At 36.4% G+C, this 21,592-nt stretch overlaps 1 protein-coding gene across 1 annotated transcript in view; it reads left to right on the top strand.

The window, feature by feature from the left end:
- The window catches only part of TTK (TTK protein kinase), a 28,752-nt gene extending 12,081 nt beyond the window's left edge, over positions 1 to 16,671 (top strand). The window contains exons 5-22 of the mRNA XM_050314259.1: positions 897 to 1,040; positions 2,440 to 2,545; positions 2,665 to 2,740; positions 2,822 to 2,922; positions 3,353 to 3,452; positions 4,171 to 4,294; positions 5,170 to 5,351; positions 5,452 to 5,588; positions 7,132 to 7,258; positions 8,376 to 8,468; positions 10,217 to 10,374; positions 10,465 to 10,616; positions 11,839 to 11,963; positions 12,263 to 12,343; positions 14,260 to 14,436; positions 15,161 to 15,251; positions 15,441 to 15,538; positions 16,014 to 16,671. Coding sequence (XP_050170216.1) covers positions 897 to 1,040; positions 2,440 to 2,545; positions 2,665 to 2,740; positions 2,822 to 2,922; positions 3,353 to 3,452; positions 4,171 to 4,294; positions 5,170 to 5,351; positions 5,452 to 5,588; positions 7,132 to 7,258; positions 8,376 to 8,468; positions 10,217 to 10,374; positions 10,465 to 10,616; positions 11,839 to 11,963; positions 12,263 to 12,343; positions 14,260 to 14,436; positions 15,161 to 15,251; positions 15,441 to 15,538; positions 16,014 to 16,103 — 2,162 coding nt within the window. The 3' untranslated portion in view covers positions 16,104 to 16,671. The remainder of the gene's footprint in view (positions 1 to 896; positions 1,041 to 2,439; positions 2,546 to 2,664; positions 2,741 to 2,821; positions 2,923 to 3,352; positions 3,453 to 4,170; positions 4,295 to 5,169; positions 5,352 to 5,451; positions 5,589 to 7,131; positions 7,259 to 8,375; positions 8,469 to 10,216; positions 10,375 to 10,464; positions 10,617 to 11,838; positions 11,964 to 12,262; positions 12,344 to 14,259; positions 14,437 to 15,160; positions 15,252 to 15,440; positions 15,539 to 16,013) is intronic.
- Positions 16,672 to 21,592: the final 4,921 nt, after the last annotated feature.

Here is a 21,592-nt window from a genome sequence, read left to right as displayed (position 1 = left end):
CTCTTAAATGTGCTACTATACATTATTAGAAATACTTAAGTATAAATGTATGTGGTACCTGTAAGAACAAAGTAGTTGTTGTTCTGCCGCTTTGGAATTGAGGAAGAAAGGCATTTGAGATTTCAGGGGCATTGACAACTGTAACAAAACATTGCATCATTTTACACTGATGCTCTAAAAACCAGGGAAGATATTATGGTTGCAGTACTCTTGTTTCCTTATATGATTTATACTTTTTTTAATAGCTGTATGACTACATGCTTACATATGTAAATTGACTGCTTCCAGTATGGTTTGTTAAAACACTTCCTTTTCCCTCCCAGCTCTCTTCAGTGTTATCTGCTTATGGCATTTAGTCATGTCTAAAATTGTAATGAAACCATATCCTTGCTTTTCACTCCTCTTTTCTTAACTGTAGCGCTGCCTGGAGTAGTGATGTTTTATTTAATAGCTGCTTTTAAATTTGATTTCTTTTAAGTGCATTAAAGATGTTTTATAGTATATATGTAATAAAATTTTTGTTGGTCGGATCTAAATAGAAGCTCACAAAAGTTGTATTACCTTGGTGATGCTACAGAAAAAGTGGATTTTAGAATATTTTGTATTTCCTTGCAGTTCCTATAACACTGAGAAATACTGAGAATGCATATTTTGTGACTTGGTGTTCAACTTAATGTGAAAAATTGACTTCTATGATCCACTTTTAACTTGTTCCAGGCAGTGTCCTTAAAGTAAATATTTAAGGGAGAAGTGCCTAATGAACAATGGCTTTATAGAATGATGTGAAGTGAATATAAGATAGCATGAATGTAACCAGCTCATTCAAAAGCAGCATTGCCCTGGTGTAATTGTTTTTCACTTATTTGATTCCTAACGCTGTGTTTCTTACTACTTAGAAAATGAGAAGAAGTGTAAGCAGATCCTTCAGAAAGCTGTGGAGTACTCTGCTGTTCCACTAGAAATGCTGGAAACTGCTCTGCAAAACTTTCATTTGAAAAAAAAGCAGTTACTTTCAGATGAGGACAAGGAGAACTTAGCAGGTAATTGCAGTTTCTGAAAATATTGGTTGAGTTTATACTTGTTGTAATACTAGATTGGAAAAAAATCAGTGGTGTTTTTCCCTTCCAGATAAGAACTCAGAATCTGCTCTTGTCTAATAAACAGACATATTTATTTATATTTTCAATCTTACTCCATCAGTACTCTTTATCTTCAGTGCAGAGAGTGTAGTTCACATGAGCCATGGGATGGTGGGTTCTGTAGTTCTGCAGAGGGTGTTCCTCTGACTGTCATTATGTATTTGTAGTTTGTAATAGAGGCTTTCAGCTGGAAGTGGGAAATAAGAGCTGCTGTTGATAGAGAAGAGATAGAACTGAGGCATACAGACTAAACCATACAGATAGAGTACTTGGAGGTGTATCTTCTGACACACTGAGGAAGTGCTGGTGGTCATTTCAGTGAAGTCAAAGCTGGGAAAAATAACCCATTTCAACTTTGTTTTATGTATGGATAAAGCCCATGTGTTTATCAGTACTAAAGTGCTTGGCTATATCATAAAACATAACTGATCCTGGTTGATGGGTATATAACTTCAATAAGGGAATAGTTATCTCTTGAAGTTTTCAGGAGATAAATTTGTTGGGAGTGGAATTGAGCAAATCACATGGTTTGACTTAAACACTGAAGTGTGTGTAGCTAACTCTCTCAAGAGTGTTGTCAAGCACTTCCATGTTTTTGCATTGCATAAGGACAGAATGTAATTTCCTTAGGGATATATTTTCACAAGTGTGGTTTGAGATTTGCTTGGCTCCTATTTAACCAACCTTTGAGTGAAGTGCTAGTTGGGTGTGGGGAGGAACTCAAACATTTAGGAACAGTTGTAATATTCAGTTATGAGTTTTTAATGCATTTTATTTTCTGTCCTGTTCCGTTTCAGCTGAGGGAATGCCTCTGAGAGAGCACATGGCAAAACCCTATGTGCCAATTAGGAAGCAGTGAACTTTGGGGAAAGTGTAGGCTTATTTAGTTTTTCATCTCCATGAGCTTGTAACATTAGGTATTTGAAAAATGCTAAATAGTAGCTGAATTATTTAGAGATAAAAGTTTAATATATATTTTATTTTCACAAAACTCAGTATTAATGTAAGCAGGAGTTGAATTGACACTTCATTATAAGATTCATGTAGCTTTTGCCAGAACTTAAGTAATCAAGGAAGATTTTCTGCTGGATTAACATGGGGCTTGTGAATGAGCTGAGTGCTTGATATTCCCTGACCTCACACAGCTCATAAGACCACTCAAATTTGCTATCAATGAAATCAACTGATTTAATTTAACCCAATTAATTGCTTAGAATAATTCAGTTGAGTTTACCTGATATGAATTATGGATTATTCTGAAGTGTCTTAATCTGAATGATTCTAACTATTTTCCTTACAGTATCAAGTACACAGGAGTCTGGGCTTCAGAACATACTTGGAAATCACAGAAGCATAAAAAGGAATGATTCTGGTGAAAATTCTACTCTAAACAAACTTTTTTCTGGGTAATGTCTTGATTTCTTATTTAATTTCTTAATGTAATTTAAACCAAACATGGACACTACAGTATTGTTTGTTTGGTTTTGTGTTTATTTTGTATGTTTCTTTGTTTTTTTTTCTTCAGGGAAGAAAAGTCACAGGAACTTGGTGCTCTGGTTGATTATCAAAACCCACTGAGACCACTAAACAAATCTAACCAGGTAGAACATGTAACGTTTTCTTAAAAATCTTAAACTCTTCATTCTGCTTTACGCACCTGATAGCATTTAATTCGCTCTTAGACTTGCCCATTTGGGAGGGTTCCTGTTAAACTACTGTCTGATGATGGTGATGATGTGGAGAATCCAGGTGTCGTCCCACTTACGGCCAGTGTTATGAAGAGGTATGGTTATTTGGTTTACTACAGCACAACACATTTTAATACTCCTTTTCAAGAGTGGTTTTATTGGCTAGTGGAAATGTCCAATGCTAAGAAGGTTAAAATTGACCTGAAGATTATAGTCAAATAGTCATTATAGCTGCAAGAAGTATTACAGTAATCTACTTCTGATCTTACTACACAGATTCCTTGTATGAAAGCATACAAAGATAAATTACTTGTTCTGACTAATCAGCAGGGTCAAAAGAAAGGGAGATTCAGGCAAAAATAAATTTTGTTCAAAATATCTTCATGTTTGCGTATTCCAGTTTTTAAAATTAGATAAAAGATAAGCTTGTAGACAAAAGTCTTCACACAACTACCTTTTTTATCTAGTTCACAAAAAAACCATTGTACATTGAGTATGTTGTAATTAACAATATTACTTCAATAGGCAGACATCCAGTTCCAAGTGTACAGCTTTCGTTGCACCATTCCCACCATCAGAACCAAAATCTAATGGGTGTGATACATATGATCTGGGAGACTTACAGGTAACTTAAATATCTTTAAAATACATACAAGGAACTCACTCTGGCTATCCTATGGTATTAGAATTAAAGATATATCACCACCTTTTTCAATTCAAGAAAGAAAGAAGGTATAATTTCCCTTTGTTAAGTAATCAGTAGTAGATAGAAACCTTCACTGTGGCTTTTAAATTTGAAAACTATTATACCTAATCAGGCATTAAGAAAGAGCTTTCTAGAAACAATACATCTGATGGGAGCAACAGGGGTAGTGTTAGAAATCATTATATGATTTGTGACGCGGGGATAAGCAGATTTCAACTTGACTAAGGGAGCTCTTTCAGATGTTGTCACAAGTTTTAGCATGAGAAGTACTCTATTTAATGAATTCCATTGAACTGAGTTTTAAGTGCTCTATGGAGCTGTAAATTATGGCTTTTGATAGAGGTTAGTTTTCAGCTATGCCTTGCATTTTCATGTCCCATGTCCTCATTTCCCAGAAGAAAATTCCAGAATACAAAGCATTTGGGTCTTTATTACAGGAACTGGATTATGGAAAGTCAGAGTTGATTTATTTAAAAATAGCATTAGTAATACTTGTCTGTGTAACCTGCACTGTTTTCTGAAGCATAGTTGAAGATGCTTTGTGGTGCATCTCTCATTTAATTACCGTAAGGAAATGTCTTTTGGATACTACTCTTGAGTTCTTTGATTCTTTTAAGATGCTTTTTATGTTCCTTAGTCCTTACAAGAAAAAGCTTCGTTACAGTTGCAGATGTTGAATGAGGACAGCTTAGAAACGGCTAATAATTCAACTGTAACTCTCAAACCTGAAGTGGATACAAGTCTTGTGAGGAAAAGAGAAGGTAACTATTAATGCGATGTTTGAGTAGTTTGAAATAGAATAAGCATTGAGAATATGCTGTCCTGTATTTTTTAAAAAAATTCTAAATAAAATTAATAAATAAATTGCTAAATAAAATGTTTTTCAAAAAGGAGAAGTTGGTCTGATCGGGATTGGATTATTTAATTAAAATTTGGCTTTTGCATGGTGTCTGTGATAGTTGTGGGAAAAATATAACCCCAAAACCCAAAGAAATTCCAACTGTGACACTGTCCAAAACTGGAGTGCTGGGCTTGATGTAAAATGCCAATGTATAGTGCTAATTCATTATGTCCTTACCTCTTGCAATGCATATAAGAAATAAGCATCAAAATAGCAACAGTGCAAGGTTTCATCTTAAAATTTGATAACCTCAGAGTAGAAAAATATTGCCAGTGTCAGATAACAGTGCTAATCTATACCACAAAATAAAAAGGTAGAAAAATTCAAATGAAGGACTAAAATTCCTGAAAGGTCTGTTTAGTTTTTAGTGTGTTTTATAGTGGTTTGCTTTTCCTGTGACTTTTCTTGAGTATGCTCCTAGTTTACCCTATAGATGCCATAGATCTAACTTGGCTTGTTGAAACTTAATCATGAGATGGTTTTGGCTAAAGTAAGCTTAAAAGGTTGAGAGATTGCCTTTCACTTAAAAGGTGCAAAACTCCTACAATTCTCTCTGAATGCAGAAAAGCTGAAATGCAGTTGCTTTCAACACTCATCTGTTTTTTTATTCTGATCTAGAAAATAGGGTAAAATTATTCTAGAAACTGTGGGATAAATCTGTTAGAAACTGTTTCAAGTATGAAATATATAGTCTTTTTAATAATCTACTGTGTTGTTTGTTTTTTTTTTTTCCAGAAAATAAAGTTCAGCATCAGGAGCTGAAGATACCAGAGTCCAAGAGACTGGAAAGTCAGCAGCAAGAATCTAGTTTTGGTGAAAGCTATAGAAAGCAGTTGGATCAGATGAAACTAAACTGTGCTAGTGCCAGAAAAAATTGTCCAGTTCAAGAAGTGTCACAGAAAAGCTTCCCTAGAGAGGTAAAGTAACAGGAATATGTAGAACATGTAGCAGCAGCCTTTGCATGTCAAAGAAATTAAAAAAATAAAAGAAATTAAAAACTTGTTTTGTTCTTTGTAGAGAAAACCAATGAACCTTGAACAGTCTGGTCATCCCATTTTAAAAGGATTCTCACCACCAGATCCTGTTTCTAAGAGAAATGATCCATCATGTGTTTGGGGAACACCAAGCACCACATCTAATGACTATATGGCCTGGTAAGCCACATCTCTGAGCTGCATGCTCATGAAGGGTAGGTGGTCTCTGGAAAGATTTATGCAGGTTGTAATGGTTAAGTTTCTCTGTTCAGGTAGCAAACGTTCCATGTGCTTCTGTGAAATGCCTGACTTTGAGATTCAGATCATGTTTAGGGACCTCTGCCTTCTCTGTCAGCTTCTCAGCATTTGTAGGTACACCATCACACCCATGAGTAGAGCATTTACCTTTCTCTGACCCCTGCTATGTGACACTTCCTTTTAGATGACTTTTTTTGTGACTGACAGGCCTTCTAGATTGATAACTCTGTATCAGTCTAGTTCCCATGATGCAAGTGTCTGAGGGTTTTTAAAAATACTGTAAGGAATCTAGAGGCTTGCAGAATTAAGCACTTAAACAAATGCTGGTATTTCCTAACTTATCCGTGCGATCTTAAAAGAGGCATAAACCCCTATGCCTATGTTGGCAAATCTTTATAATTATACGATTACTTACTATTTTCGTAAGTCCCTGGGATGAATCATTTAGGTCAAGGTTGTACGCTGAGTAAGCACTGTTCTTGTTGGTAGGACCTGTCTCTAAAGCTATAGAATTTAGAATATATGTAGGGAATGAAGTACATCATCTCATGAAGGAACTTGATAAAAGTAACCCTTGAATAGATTGGTTTTGCTTCTTTCAAACTTTGATAATACAGAAATTTTCAAAATTCTCATTACTTGCATATATACATGTGTATATATGTATACACATATATACTAATATGCAGAATGACTGAGTGCTTCTGTGTTCGTTGAGAACCATCCTTTTGACTGGTTTTTAACTTCTTAATTAATTAACTGACTTAATCAACTGACTTAATTTTAACTTCTGGAATTTTACTCTACAAAAAAATTCTAGGCATATATGTTCTTTTCCACTTCTGTTCTTGGCATCAGTTTCAGTAAATACTGTGGGGAAAATTAAAGTTTGTTTGGTAATATAAGTAAATAGATGTAAGACACATCAAGGGAACAAATGAAAAACACATAGGATTTCTTGTGATCTTTCATTTTCTTAAATACATAATCTTTCTGCTCATATGCAGTATGAGCTAAAGCTCTCAAGGAAATCATGTGAGGATTTTTGAGGTTGTCTGTCTCAATATGCTTACCTAAAAAAAAGATAATCTAAAAAGGTTTTAAATAAACAACAGTAAGCTGGAGAAAACTAAGTGTGGCTCAAACTGTCTTGTGGTCAGCTCTTCTAGCTTTATAGTGCTTTCACTTTTCAGTTGCTGGGAAGTGGAAGTGCCAGTAGTGTCTGAAGATGCGGATTTAGTTATTGTTTTAAAAAATATTTTCTCAGTATGTTGTAGTTTCAGTGTACTTCTAAAGAACTTCTTGATTTAGAAGTTGATGCTAATTATTGAATGTAGTGGAGGCTTGGGCTCTTGCTAGTCAATAGGGTTTAACTTGCAAGAAGCACTGAAGATTTCAACTTTGTTGTTAAAATAATCTTTAAAAAATACAACTAAGTGCAGATATTGTTCATAATTTTCTTTAGTTTCAGCACACCAGTTGTAAAGAACAAGTTTCTACCAGGAAGTCAAATTTCAACTCCCTACAACCAGTTCCCATATTATCTACCACATACTCCAGCAACTCCGTTTCAAAATCAAGCTGGCTTGCAGGTAACAATTTTAAGCTGTCTTCTGTCATTTTTCAGTACATATTTTCCATGGTGACTTCTGTAGGTAAAATAAATGTATGTATATATTTTCTTAATCTAAAATTACTACCCGTCTTTCTGGATGAGTAATGGAAAGTAATCTGTATTATTTATTCTCAAAATAACTGTTTCTTCATGTGTATGTCTGAATCTGGATGAAATAAGTCAGCTTTTGAAAAACTCAGTTGTGTCAAAATCCTGGGACCTTTATGTCTGCAACCTAAGCCTTTTCAGATCCTACTTAATGACAGAGTCAAGAACTAGAGTCACTATTTTTGTTCTGCTGTGCTTTTGTAGTGCTACTGCCCGCTACAGTGGAGTACCAATAAAGAGAAGCAATGTGTGTTGAAAACCATGAGTCTGAGGGAGGTAAAAAACCCGAAGGCTTGCATTTCACCTCCATTTTGTTAGATTTCATAAATTTGGGTGCATTTGTTGTGGCCTGAGATCATGTAAAAATAGGTTACTTTACTGCACATTCAGGTAGGAATCTTTCCAATTCTAGGTAAAACTAGGGGATAGGTTGAAGCTTCCTACTAGAGGATAAGTATTAATACATCAATAAACAAAACTTGAGGCCTTTCTATGGCTTGGTGTAGCAGATGTGGGCAAGACACAAGGCTGTTTCTGCTTCATAGCACTGAAATCTTCTGGCTAGTAGTTAGGTTCAAATCAAATAGTAGATGGTTTGAATACATCTCTCAAGCATGCTGGGACTGAAAGTCTCTTAGATAATCCAGTTTCTGACAATATATGTGAAGAGGGAGGTGTCTCTAATGGTCTGGGAAGCCTTGTTGAAGAACACCCTTTCCTTGATTTCCAGTGTGAAGAGCATTGGTATCTTTTGCAAGAGTTCAGTGGTGTTATGTTCAAAGAGATGACCATTATATAAATACTTTTGTTGCAGGGATCTTTTAGCTTTCATTTAAAGCTTAGCTTTACTGCTCGCAAGCAGTTTTATCCTGTTCATAGAGACCAAGACAACTTAAAGCATTTTAACTTAATAAAAAAGTAGAGCTCTACCAAGTTCTGTTGCATTATACCAGTAGTTATTTCTAACCTTTTCTGTACTTACACAGGTTCCAGCTTCTATACCTTCGCACGAATGTCTTGCCATCAATGGAAAAGTTTATACAGTATTAAAGCAGATAGGTAGTGGAGGCTCAAGTAAGGTAAGATGCTCCTTTATCCTTTTAGGTAATCACTTATTTACACTGTAGTAGTTATATTGTAAACTCACTAGATGAGTGCCTAGTACTAACATGTACAAAGTGTTTGACCCAGAGAGTCTAGAAATTTGCTGTTTTCTTTAGACTTTTTGCTCTTGAAGATAATTTCAACAGTAGAGTGAACATTAAAATTCCTAACAAAATCAGCTCTTCTGTTGTAAGAGATGTGCTGCATTATGTAGATCCCAATGTGAGGGGCTGTAACTCAGGGCAGTGTGTTTATGTTGCTGGGAGATGAATGACTTGTAAGGTTGATTGAGAGTTCCTGAAGTGAAAAGATCATCTCTTACCACTTGTGTAACTTGTGTGAGAAGCAGAGTGTAGCTGTGTCTGAAGTGGTGAGTGAGCAGCCTTTTATAAGGAAATCTGGGGTCGTGAGATCTTGGGAAATAATTTTGCCAAGATCTCTTGGTTTTGTTATAATTCTTTATTTTCTAAACAACATAAGCAATTTTGCTGTGGGGGACTGTGTCCAAGGGTTTACAGAAGTCCAGATAGATGGCATCTTTAGCTCTTCCCTAGTCCACTGTTGTAGTCCTTCTGTTACAGAAGGCCACTGAGCTGGTCAGGCAGGACTTGCCCTGGATAAAGCTGTATTACCTTTTTCAAATCACCTCCCTGTCCTCCATGTGCCTTAGCAGAGCTTCTGGGAGGATCTGTTCCAAAATTATCAAATTAGTTAGAGGTCTTTCCCTTTGTGAACCCATGTTGACTGTGCCTGATCATTGTATTGTCCTTTAAATACCTTTAAGTAGTACCCAGGATGAAATTCTCTGCAACTTTTCCAGTAACTGAAGTTAGGCTAACAGGTCTGTACTTTCCTGGGTCTTCCCTCATGCCCTTCTTGTAAACTGGAATACTATTAGCCAGCTTCCAGTCAGCAGAGTCCTCTAGAAAGAGGAGCTTCCTACGTCAGCAGTGTACACGTGTAGAATGGGGTAGGACAGCAGTGTCACTTTGTCTAATAGTCTGCTTAAAGCAAGGCCAAAACAGAGCAGGCTGCTCATCACACAAACTTTGTTGGACCTCAGGTTTTTGCATTTAAGTTTTGAGTATTGCTTAGGATGAAGATTTCACAGCCTCTCTGGACAAGCTGTTTTCCTCTTGGACTACATGGTGGTGAAAAAAATTTCCAGATATCTAACTGTAATGTTTCTTGTTAGCTATGTCTGTTGCATCTCATACTTCAATAATTGCTGAGGAGTCTTTTTCATACCTTCCCTTTAAATAGCTGAAGACAGCAGTAAGATTCCTTGTACCCTTCTCATCCTAAGACTGAACAGATTTGGTGCTCACAGCCTCTTATGTACTATGTGGTCTAACCTGTAAATGATCTTGGCATGACAAAATGAATGTGCTGTGGCAGATCAAACCCATATCTCTACAAAGTGTAATTTTGTAATCTTCACATTAGGAACGCTTCAGACTTGTGATGTACTACACCTAGTGAAATACAATGTGGCACCAAGATGGTTTATGGTAGAGGGTTGTTTCTGCTGTAAGTGGTGCCTTCTTTATGGATTTTTTAAAATATTTTCCCTTTCTGCTGACTTCTGTGAACTGCTTTGCCTTGTTTCTTCCTTTTGAAAAGGTACACTTTTTCTTTTGATATTCTTACTGTGCTGAGATGAAGGACCATAGTAAATCAGAACTAGGAATGTATGAAGTTATTAACTGATACTGTTTTTCAGGTGTTTCAAGTTCTGAATGACAAGAAGCAGCTGTATGCTGTCAAATATGTGAATCTAGAGGAAGCTGATCAACAGACTGTTCAGAGCTATAAGAATGAAATTGCTCATTTGAGTAAACTGCAGCAACATAGTGATAAGATCATTCGCCTTTATGGCTAGTGAGTAAACACTAGTTTTATTTAACCAGCGTCTCTATATAAAAAGATATTTCCTTAACTTTTAACATAAGTATATGTATGTGTTTTTAGTGAAATTACTGATCAACATATCTACATGGTAATGGAGTGTGGAAATATCGATCTCAATAGCTGGCTTAAGAAGAAAAAAAACATTGATCCGTTGGAACGAAAGAGCTATTGGAAAAATATGCTGGAAGCTGTTCACACAATCCATGAATATGGTATTCTTAAATAATTCTCAGTATTTATACGGTTATATGGCAGAAAATATGAATGTGTTCTAATTTTGGAAGTGGTATCATTCTTAATGTTGGTGTAAGGTTAGTGATCTTCAAAGATGGATGTTTACTGTATTGTGGAAAAAAATTCAGTGAAACAAAAGACAATGGTAAATCTTGATGCTATGCAGACTTCGCTAACTCAAGGGGATCTGCAAAGAGCACCATTAGTGTAATGCTTTCTGTTTTCTTACTATAGCCAAGAAAATATTTTCTGAATTTGACTACAGTGTATACTCCCAATTGTACTTGGGAGTATACTCCATTAGACTCAAATTCTAGCCACTCAGTCTCTCCAAAAGAAGCTTTGACGTTAATGATAGATATTAGGAGCACTGTCATCTTTTCTTTGACAGTGTTTCAGCTTCTTCTTGGAGTTTTTCAGTCCTTCCTTTCGTCTTTACCTATGTAATCAAAGTGTTTGCATCTGTATTCTGTTTGGCTGTATAACATAAAGGAGAGGGCAGATTTGGATCCTTTTGCTATTTAAGAAAAAAGTGAAGACTAGTGCATATAGCAGAGATCATCACTTCTTTTCAGCACTAGAACATTCAATGGTGTGGCAAACAGCAAAATCTACTAAAATTCAGGCTACATACATACCTGTGATGTCTTTGAAACAAACAGTTTTGTAAAATATCAAGATGGAAGGGTTGATTATGTAGATAATAAACAAAATTCTTAGTCATGTAAGTTGGTCATTTGAGAAGTCAGTCATGTGTACTCTTTAGTGAATGGTAAGACTAAGCAATAATATTCTTTTCTTTTAAGTACCTACTTAGGTAATTATATAAGAGAAAGCCGCAGGCCTGGACAGGCCACTGAATTGCTCCAGAGCAGAATTTCAGTGCAGCAATGTGCACATAGAGCTGGAGGGCCTGTCCTGAGCTCAGGGACAGGCAACTCAAATCTCTTGGAGCTGTTTTGGAGTGCCTGCAGTTTTGAATAAGTAATAATTCAAACTGTAAACTCATAGAAGTCATAACTGTTTAAAAAGAAATGGAAGCATTTTTATGGAATCTGCAGAGAATAATTTGGGTTTGAGTGGTTAAAGCTGATTTGCACCTTCTCTCTGTTCAAGGGTTATGGGAATTCAGAATAGAAAACCCCATTTTAGTAGCTTGGATTGACTAAACCTGGATTTACTTTTAACTCTGTTTTACAGGCATTATTCACAGTGATCTGAAACCAGCAAACTTTCTGATAGTTGATGGGATGTTAAAACTAATTGACTTTGGCATTGCAAACCAAATGCAGCCAGATGTGACAAGCATCATTAAAGATTCTCAGGTGAAATACTTCTGAAAAATGCACTTGCACTTTTCTGTAAAATGCTGTGGTACCTACTAATAATTTTGATTATTGTAATAACTTCAATTAATATTGAAATTTTATGCTGAATGGTTTTATATGTGTATACAAATATTCATGTATATGGATTTTTACATGTTTTTATTGAACAGAATAACAATGACCTTCAACTGTAATAGAAAAAGAATTTCAATATGCTCTTCAGTGTTTTGGGACAAAAATCCAAGTTTTTATTAAGTGCTTCACTTAAAGGAATGTCTTTACATTTTTGTGGCTAGGTTGGGACAATGAATTATATGCCACCCGAAGCAATAAAAGATATGTCTTCCTATGGAGAAAATGGGAAGTCTCGTTCTAAGGTAACATGGTCTCTTTTCTCCTATTCCCTCCATGTTAAGAAGAAAGTAATTCAGTCATGTATCTTAACACTTGGCTTTCTCAAAATATTCCATTGAAACTTGAACACAAGAAAATTCATTCTGCTATGATGATGGTGGACAGAGATTGAAGGCTAAGGCTAAACTTCCCAACTACTTAACATTTTGCAGATAGAGTTTAGAAAAATGTAAGTGCTCGATGAATAGGTAAAATTGAAAGTAAAACAGATGCACAGTCTTGGGCATTAGAGGAGCTAATAATAAAATGATAGTATCTAAACTGACAATAAGCACAAATATTTTAAAATCAATTTTTATGGAGAAATATGAGAGTTCCACTATGTTATCAGTGTGAATAGCTCTGAATAGTAATATACAGTGAAATACATGAGCCTTTCACACACCAGAGGTTGTACTCATAACTCCAGTTACAAATGTCTTTTGAGCATCTTAAGGGCCCACCATGCTGTGCACCTCTGAAATCACCCCAGGCTGAAGTTTTCAGAGTGTATTTCTGGGAGGATCTTCCATGGAGTCGTGAGAGAATCATTCCTCAATTACTTCTTGGTTGCCTGTTGTGCTGCTTATGCCCTTTTGTTTTAGCTTTATTCTGCCAAGAACTGGCGATGCTCTTATGGTGCTGCTCACTGCTACACAGCTACATTTCAGGATTCTGCATCAATAGCCTTGGCTTAGAAAATTCCTTCTGAAAGCAAGAAAATATGCTTTCTGATATAGACCATTGTTGGTATGTTTGCTTAAACAAGTTATGGATGATGCTTGTGTCATTGTCATATTTTTTAGTTCTTTTAAGTGAGGGGCAGGTCTTGCAAGTAGTGAATAATACCTAATAAACTCTTTCAAAAGATGATGCAAGGAGGGCTAATATTTTAGGGCCACACGTACAAGTTCTGTGTATCCTATGAAGTTTTCTATGCTACAGAATACTGTGTATTGTAGAAATTTTCATAACATGACAATGGAATGTGAATGATGAGGAAAGTACTGAAGGAAAGCATTGTTACACTGGCAGTCAAAGGGATACATAATTGAGTGAAAAACTATTTTAAAAAAAGAGAAATCCATATGTATGTGCTTGTACACAAAGACTAACTTTTTAAAACAGTTGAATGGAATTAGTATTACATAGTGAAATGCAATTTTGTCTTTCTGAACTCAGAACAGAATATTTTGTAAATGGATTTTCTTTAAAAATGATACTTTTTAACCTTTCTTACAATTTTAAAAATTGCATGCAAAGTGCAGACTTGTTCTGGAACTCAGCTTATCTAAGCAAAAATGTAACCACTCTGCTGGCAGTCAGGTTCTCTGTGGTTTCCCCATGTCTTTCCTCTCCCCCACTCTGTACGCTTTTCTTAAAGTACTTCAGCTTCAACAGGAGAAGTGGAGAGTCATCCTGCAAAGAAACAGCCTGGGTGTGGTGGTCAAAATATTGATCTGAATCCTTGAAACCCCAAGGAACTGAACTGTGGCTTTCAACTTTGGGGACATAGCTGTGGTGTCTCAATGTTTTCTGGATTGAATTAATTTAGTATACTTTTACTTGTTTGTTTATAAATCTACAATTAAAATTCTGCTGCTCAACTTGTTAAGGACTAACTTTAATTGTATTTTAAGTTAGTTCTTTGAGTAAGTTGATTTTCAAAAGTAATAAGAACAGCTTTCTTATGGAATATCAGTGAATAAAGTCACATCACTGTCTTAGTAAATAATGGCATGCTGCCTTGGTGATTTTGTGTGATAGTTACTGAGATGTGTTATCCAGTTGAAAATGGATATGCTGTTAAATGAAATGACTGCACAGTTACAGGATAAACTGACTGAAGGGGCAATGTCTTAAGTGAGAAATAATCTTTAATTCTTTTTTTTAATATTAGATAAGTCCCAAAAGTGATGTGTGGTCATTGGGATGCATTTTGTACTGTATGACGTATGGGAGGACTCCATTTCAACACATAACAAGTCCAATAAATAAACTGCATGCTATTGTTGATCCTAGTTATGAAATAGAATTCCCAGATATTCCTGAGAAGGATCTTCAAGATGTGCTAAAGGTAACTTTTCCTTAAAATTAATTTTAATTTAAATAATGGCAATATATTTGTTTAAAGCATATTTTCTAAAACTGAAGGAGTTGTGCTTGAGAGACTTTTTTCACAAATAAATTCTCACTGCTACTTGTAGTAACAGATCTTATTCCAAAAGAAGATTTAATTAAGCTAGAGTTACTTCATATAGTTTCCATATTAAAGTCTATTTTCAGCTCAGTACCAAGTAAGCAAATACTTAAAGCAGTCTGACTTAACTCCTTTGGTTCAAAGTAAATACAGTAGTTTTTGTACTTGCCATCCCTTTCACTCACCCTGTGTATTTGCCTTCTTTTTGCATATTTGCCTGTGCTTTTACTTACCCTATTTGTGTTGCTCAGCGGGTCACAAATTGAAATCCAGAAACACTTATCGCCTTAACTTTTAAATTTCATTGTCATTTTGTGTCATTCAGACTGAAGTGATGTTGTAGGTTCTGATCTTCAAATCTTCTGACATTGTTGCTAGAGTTAAACAAGATACCAAACTTTATTGTGAAGTTACTGGCAAATGAAGGCAATTATGTTAACCTATTATTGTATCGTGACTTGAGTCTTTTTGAGTATGTAGTTTGGCAGTAAGGAATTTTGACATGCATCCATGGGATCTTTTAAATATCCTGACTGTAAATTCCTAAGAAAATTCTTAATTTATAGATAAAGCAGTCTTCCTTTTTTTTTTTCATTTCCAGCGCTGTTTAATAAGAAATCCTAAACAAAGGATATCTGTTTCGGAGTTGCTGGTACATCCCTATGTTCAAATTCAAAGTCATTGTCAAACAGGTACATTTATTTTAAAATGCATTTTATTGAATAATATTTATGTCTGCTTAAAAAAGGCTTTACTTTTATACATACTTTACACTTGCCTATGTCTGCTTCAGAAAAGACTTCAGTATATTAATTCTTAAACCTCTTAAAAACTGCACTGGTAATGTATACAACTTCAACATAATTATAAATTAACTGCAGATGTCCCAAGTGCAAAAGGAACAACAGAGGAAATGAAACGCATCCTTGGCCAGCTTGTTGGCTTGAATTCTCCCAACTCTATTTCTAGAGCTGCAAGGGTAAGTAAATTTTTTTCTTTTTTTTTTTAAATACGAGGGTGAAGTTGTTATCCTTTTAACAATATCATGATGTAGCTATGATTGTGGCCACTGATTTTCATATCATATAAAGCTTGCCTGCCTTGAGTAAACAAATGCCTCTCCTTCCATGCTGGTGTTTCCATATCAGAGACAAGTAATGGCGTAAACTTGATTTTAAATCTCTACAACTGGTTGGTTCTCTGCTGACTTGTGAAGCTCTGTAACTCTGCTCACACTGCTAAGTTAGCACATCTATCTTCTTTTAGGCATTGTGTTGCATTACAACTGCTACAACTGAGCTGTCTTAAAACTGTATTTTTATTTTCTGGAGAAATTCTGGTGTGGAATACCTTAGTATGTGATTTATATCAAGTGATAATATTTGTTATATAGTTTAAATCATGTGCAATACAACTGCGTTCACCCGAATACTTGTGTGTTTATTAACTTTCAGACTTTATATGAACAGTGCAACAGTGGTAAAAGTCTTGATGTATCAGCATTTGCAGAACTTGGGAGTCAAAAAACACGGACAACAAAATGATGTACTACAGTTCAGGATGCAACAGATGTCTGGTCTGTTCAAAAAGTATTTTGTGCTGCTAGCTTTTAAAAGGACACTCAGCATGAAGTTTGCATTTTTATATGTTCTTTGTGTTCTTCTGATAAAGCTTGCAGGTCAGTAAAAAGAATTTAATTGAATGATTTTCACCATGGACTCTTTCACTCCTTGCATACTACTTGGGCTGAACAAAGACAATGGCTACTTGGTGATTATAGTCTGTTCCTTACAAAGCACTACAGTGTCTGGAGTACAAAAAACTTGTATGAGAATCTGAGTTCTCTTATCCCTGTGAAGCTAAAATAAAAAGTTCCAAAAATTCCAGTTGATGTACACAAAAAAACATGCAAATATCTCTTGAGATATCTCCTACTTCATGAACAGAGTGTTAAGCTTTTCTGTCCTTTGCCAAGAAATACCTTGTGTCCAGTTTGGACTAGAACTAAGAAAATAAGCACATTGTTTGTATAAGCCATCACTTATAATGCTGAGAGATACATCAATGAGAGATGTAAATGTCACCCAGTTTTTGAGCTGTTCCTGTGGTTAAGTGGTGTGATGGAAACATCAATGCTGTTCTGAATTTATATGAATAAAATGGCTTTTGTTCTATTAAAACTGCTACTGTAAATCGACTATGCTTTTCCAATTCAAAAATAATAGAAAACCTTTCAAGATTCATGATGGTCAGAAATCACTAATTTGGATTTTTAAAAGTTTTAATACTAAGCACTCTCTAAATTGCACTGAACATAGCAGAACTGTGTTTTGCTGTGATTCTTATTGGATTCATCGAGGTTTGTTTTAATTCACTTACATCCGGTGAAAATGTACCAACTTCAGATTTTTTTAAATAATTCAAAGATGTTAAAATAATGACCAATAATTTTAAATTTTAACAAGGACTTCAGTTTCATGACAGTTACCATGTTGTCCCAAGCGTTGGAGTGCAAGCCAAAGGCCTGGAAATTCTTTCTGCCTCTGTGGTGGAGGTGCATGTTCATAGCAGTTCCGTCATCCATAGACTGCCTGGCAGGTCAGTTGTCTGGGGCTGGGAGAGACTCATCATTCTGGCTGCTGGAATTTTCCTTTAGCCAACACATTTGCTGCCTTGGGAAAATATGGATGGACTTTAGAGAATTCTAATAATCTACTTTGAGCATCACAAAATACCAAGTGGTAGTTTGATCTTCTAGGGATATGGAAATTGTTCTTGAAAACTTTCGGTTTGACCCTATAAAAGGGGAACTGCTACAGCCACTGCTGTGTGTATTAGTAGGGCTGAGAAATTTTTGTCTAGGTAAGATTATCTTATACCTATAGGAATAGGCATATTTTGCTGCATGCTCTGCTCTATTTGCCATTAGTGTTTATAGGGAATCACTATTGTCAACATCTGTTAAATAAAATGCATTACTTTTTATACTGGAATGCAGCTCTTGCTGCACTAATCCAGATACAGAATGGCAACTGTGCTTTGTATGATTCTTCAGCTCACAGCGTAACCATTTTCCATGCTTTTGCATACTGAGCAGTAATAGTTTATTAGAATCACTCAGAGCCCTATCACAATGTCTAGATCTGGAGTTAATAACAAAGAAAAGAGATTTTTACAATTCACTACCTGGAGAACAATACTGGAAGAAAGACTTGATTTCAATGTGTTCTTGCTATCTTTCCTGCCACGGATTTGTCACTATTGGATGATTTTATGGCCCTGTAAGAACTGAAGAATGAGAGAGAAGAATAGCACAACATGAAACTCATAAGAACTGTGTTTTTTCCCCCAAACATTAGTAGCTTTGGTTTTTAAATGAGGTTTTCAGAGCTTGCTAATATATTAAAAGCACCACTTGATAGATGGTAAACTTTGTTCTTAATTCTTTTATACTGAAAAGAGCATAACTATTTGAAGAAGTAGTCTTTAAAAAATCTTTAATGAAGAATTGTATATCTGAAATTTTATCAGACCTCCACTTCATGTCTGTTTCAAAACTCTATGCCCTTACCACCTTTATAGGCCAGTTAGGCCTATCCTCCTATGATGGAGCAAATGCTTGTAAAAGAGCTTTATTCTGGGGTGTGGTGGTCCTGTGTCTGTTCAGCACCTGCCCTCCCTTGTTTCAGGTTAGCAGTCATTTTCCAGGGAATGTGATGAAGGGTGGGATTATTCCTGATAGCAGGCTGGTCTGGGAGGAGGGCTGAAGCAGGGGACACAAGGAATGTGTGCTCACTCCAGTGCTGGAGCACAGGTAGGAACAGCAAATCTCCCTTGTAAGGGCAAACTTGGAATGATAAACTTAACTTTGTTGTTAATCTCACTGTCACTATACGAAACAGAGTGTGGAATCTCAGTTAGTCATCAGTGGGGGTAGGTGATAGTTATTCCATATTTCTAGGGAAAAAGAATTTTTCCCTTTAATGGTCTCATTCTTTCTGATTTTTATTTTTATTTTTTTAAATCCCAGATTATAGTGCATAATGAGTACAAATGCTAGTGATACTTCAGTTATCTGTTCAATATTTATATAAGTTCTCAAGCTTGCAGCTAATGAGGACAAATGTTATTGTTCTGCACATTTCATATTCTAAACTGTTTGGAAGACTACTTATGGTGTGGGAGCTGAAACACTATTTCTGGCATTCTCAGGAGAGGGGAGAGAGTATCAGTCTCTTCAGGGAAAACCTTGTGAAGAAAATCTTTGCAGAAACATATTTTCAAGGACTTGTTACTGAAATGTTTCCCAGCTACTTGTCTAGGTTACAGATCTTGAAAAATTTCTGCATAATTATTCTAATGTTGTAATTGTTATCCTTGCTGGTTTTGCTTCTCTAGTTCGTGTTGACTATTGAAAAGCAGTGCTGCATGCCTTATTCTCTGCTGTAATGTATGATTTATCAAACCTTTCTTTCATTCCATGACTGCTAAAGAACCCACAGGAAATATAACTGGCACGAGAGGGAGCTTATGAAAAAGGCCTGGGGCTGATGAGAGGCAGGGGTTGTTATCAGTCATCCCTTTTAAATAAATTTCTTCCATTGCAAATGGGTAATTGATTTATACTCCTTCCCCACATCAGTGATATGCCACAAGATGTCTGTCTACCTTGGCAGCTGCCACTCACCAGTCTTCAATCTATTCCAGGTTTATTTTCTGCTTTCCAAACATCCAACTCCCTTCTCAGATTCTGCTGGATCTGAAAAGGAAGTACAGAGTAGCTATGTGTGATTAGCTTTAAAGAACAGAAAATAGCAGAACTACTATCTTAAATGCTGAGTAACAGGTAGCCGTCTGAAGCTTTCTCAAGGTTACAAAATGCCCATTGTTCATTACTGTCACCCTCAAGGCCACATTTCAGGACATCTTGTTTGTATAAAATGAGGAGTGAAGATGGTTGACTAAACCAGAGTATGTCTCTCTGTATATAATACTGTATCAGCTAATACTGAGTTACCACAGCTACATGAAGACTAGAAAAGTAAGTCAGCTGACACTACAAAAACCTAACTGCAGAAGAGTGACTTGCTTTTTTATTTATGGATGGGTGTAGCACAACTCAGTCTCCAGCTTCCTCATGAAGGGAAGGGGAGGGGCAGGCACTGATCCCCTCTCTCTCGTGACCAGTGACAGGACCTGAGGACATGGCCTGAAGCCGGGTCAGGGGAGGTTTAGGTTGGATATTAGGATAAGGTTCTTCACCCAGAGGGGGTTTGAGCGCTGGAACAGGATCCCCAGGGAAGCAGTCATGGCACCAAGCCTGAGTTCAAGTTGCATTTGGGCAAAGTTCTCAGGCACATGGTGATCCTTGGGGTGGTCTGTGCAGGGACAGGAGTTGGACTTTGATTCTTGTTGGTCCCTTTCAACACAGGACATTTTATGATTCCATGATTCTGTGATTCAGCCTGACCAGCTGTATGATTAGTTGGAATTCAAACACTAAATGGAGTTTAAGTTTTGAAGGCTCTGCTCTTATAGTCTGTCTTGGTGGGACAACACCCAGAATTGAGTCATTGAAAAGTATCAGAAAAGGAGGATGCTTGCTTGCTGCCTCTTCCAGGACACTTGACCAAGGAGTAAGAAAAATCTATGCACAAATCTATCCTCCTGGTGCTGGAGGAGTCAGACTGCTGCTTATCTAGCCTTCTGAAAGGCACTCTAAGGTCCTACTGCTGAACATGTGCCTGGGCAGGAAGGAAGTGGTTAAATCCCAAACAGTAGAAAGTGCAGAGCAGTGTATGAGTTAGTCTGAAGGAAAGTGGTCAAATCTGTTGCTCTGTTCTGTTCGCTCCTGCGAGTTTCTGTTCTTTCTTTAAGCACTTGATATTGGTTTCATGCTACACAGTTAACTGATTCTGGGAATAGTGATAGAATATTAAATTAAAAAATAAACAGTTGAAGTAAACTTGAGTTCTAGTCCACACCTGAAGTCTAGGTTACTCCCGAGCTCCTCAGCAAGCATCACTGGCTAATCCTTGCAGATGCCAGTTATGACAACTAAGTGCTAAAAACTGCTTGCTTCTCCCTTCTGGTTGTCTATGCTCTTATTGCCTTGCTGGTCCCTCAGTTTTGTGTGAGTTCTCAGCAGCAAGGATAAAACAGATACTACTTTATCAGATTTCTCTCTTTGACACTCTTATGTTTAAGATACATCCTGTTTCATCTAATAGAAAAGTATTCCCTTCCTGCTGGATTCATATATCTCCTCCCAGCTTGGTTATCTGTGCCCACCTGCCAAGAGCATGAAGCCTGTCAGGAAGCTGATGTAGTGTGCCTTTGTTTGCTTACTGCCTCACATAAAGTAATTAAGAGAGAAATCTTGCAAGATAAAGGCCATAAAGAATGGAGAAGGCAATGCAGTGTGATTTACTCATAGGAGACAGAGGTGTACACCTGTATGGGCACAGAAGGAGTCTTTGTACAGCCTGCCCATACACTTTCATGGGAGTTGCTGAAATGAAACCTGAGATAAAAATCTGACTTCTCACCTCAATTCCTCCCCTTGGCAAGTAGAAATATCCACAGCTAAACATGATGCAATTCCAACATGCTGGCTCTAATCAGATGAATTGCTAAAATCCAGGCAGCTTTTGCAATGAAAGATATGACTAATTTAATGTGGAATAGTGGTACTACTATTCTGAACCCTGAATAAACATAAGGAATAGGTCAGTTATTAAACAGTATCAGTCCATTAGTCTTGTTACTAATAACCTGATTGTTACATGCTCTGTCTATGTCCCAAGTTTTTTCTCTATTTTACAGAGCTGTTGAAAACCAATTAGAAAACAATGAAGCAACTCTGTTTAAGGAGTTAGGTTGATTCTTGCTTCCTGTGTAATCTTGGATAGGATCATTTAGGACCTTTAAGATCAAGTCTAATTTGAGCCTAGCTCTGCCAAATCTGCCAAAATATTTTTGAGTCTTTATCTCTTTACATTTCTTGCCTCATCTGTTTAGAATTTGGCAGAAA

Source organism: Myiozetetes cayanensis, unplaced genomic scaffold (assembly GCF_022539395.1).
Source record: "Myiozetetes cayanensis isolate MyiCay16 unplaced genomic scaffold, myiCay2020 scf2-11, whole genome shotgun sequence".
Taxonomy (NCBI): Eukaryota; Metazoa; Chordata; class Aves; order Passeriformes; family Tyrannidae; genus Myiozetetes; species Myiozetetes cayanensis.
The sequence above is the reverse complement of the archived record's forward strand: the minus strand, read 5'-3'. Positions and strand labels throughout refer to the sequence as shown.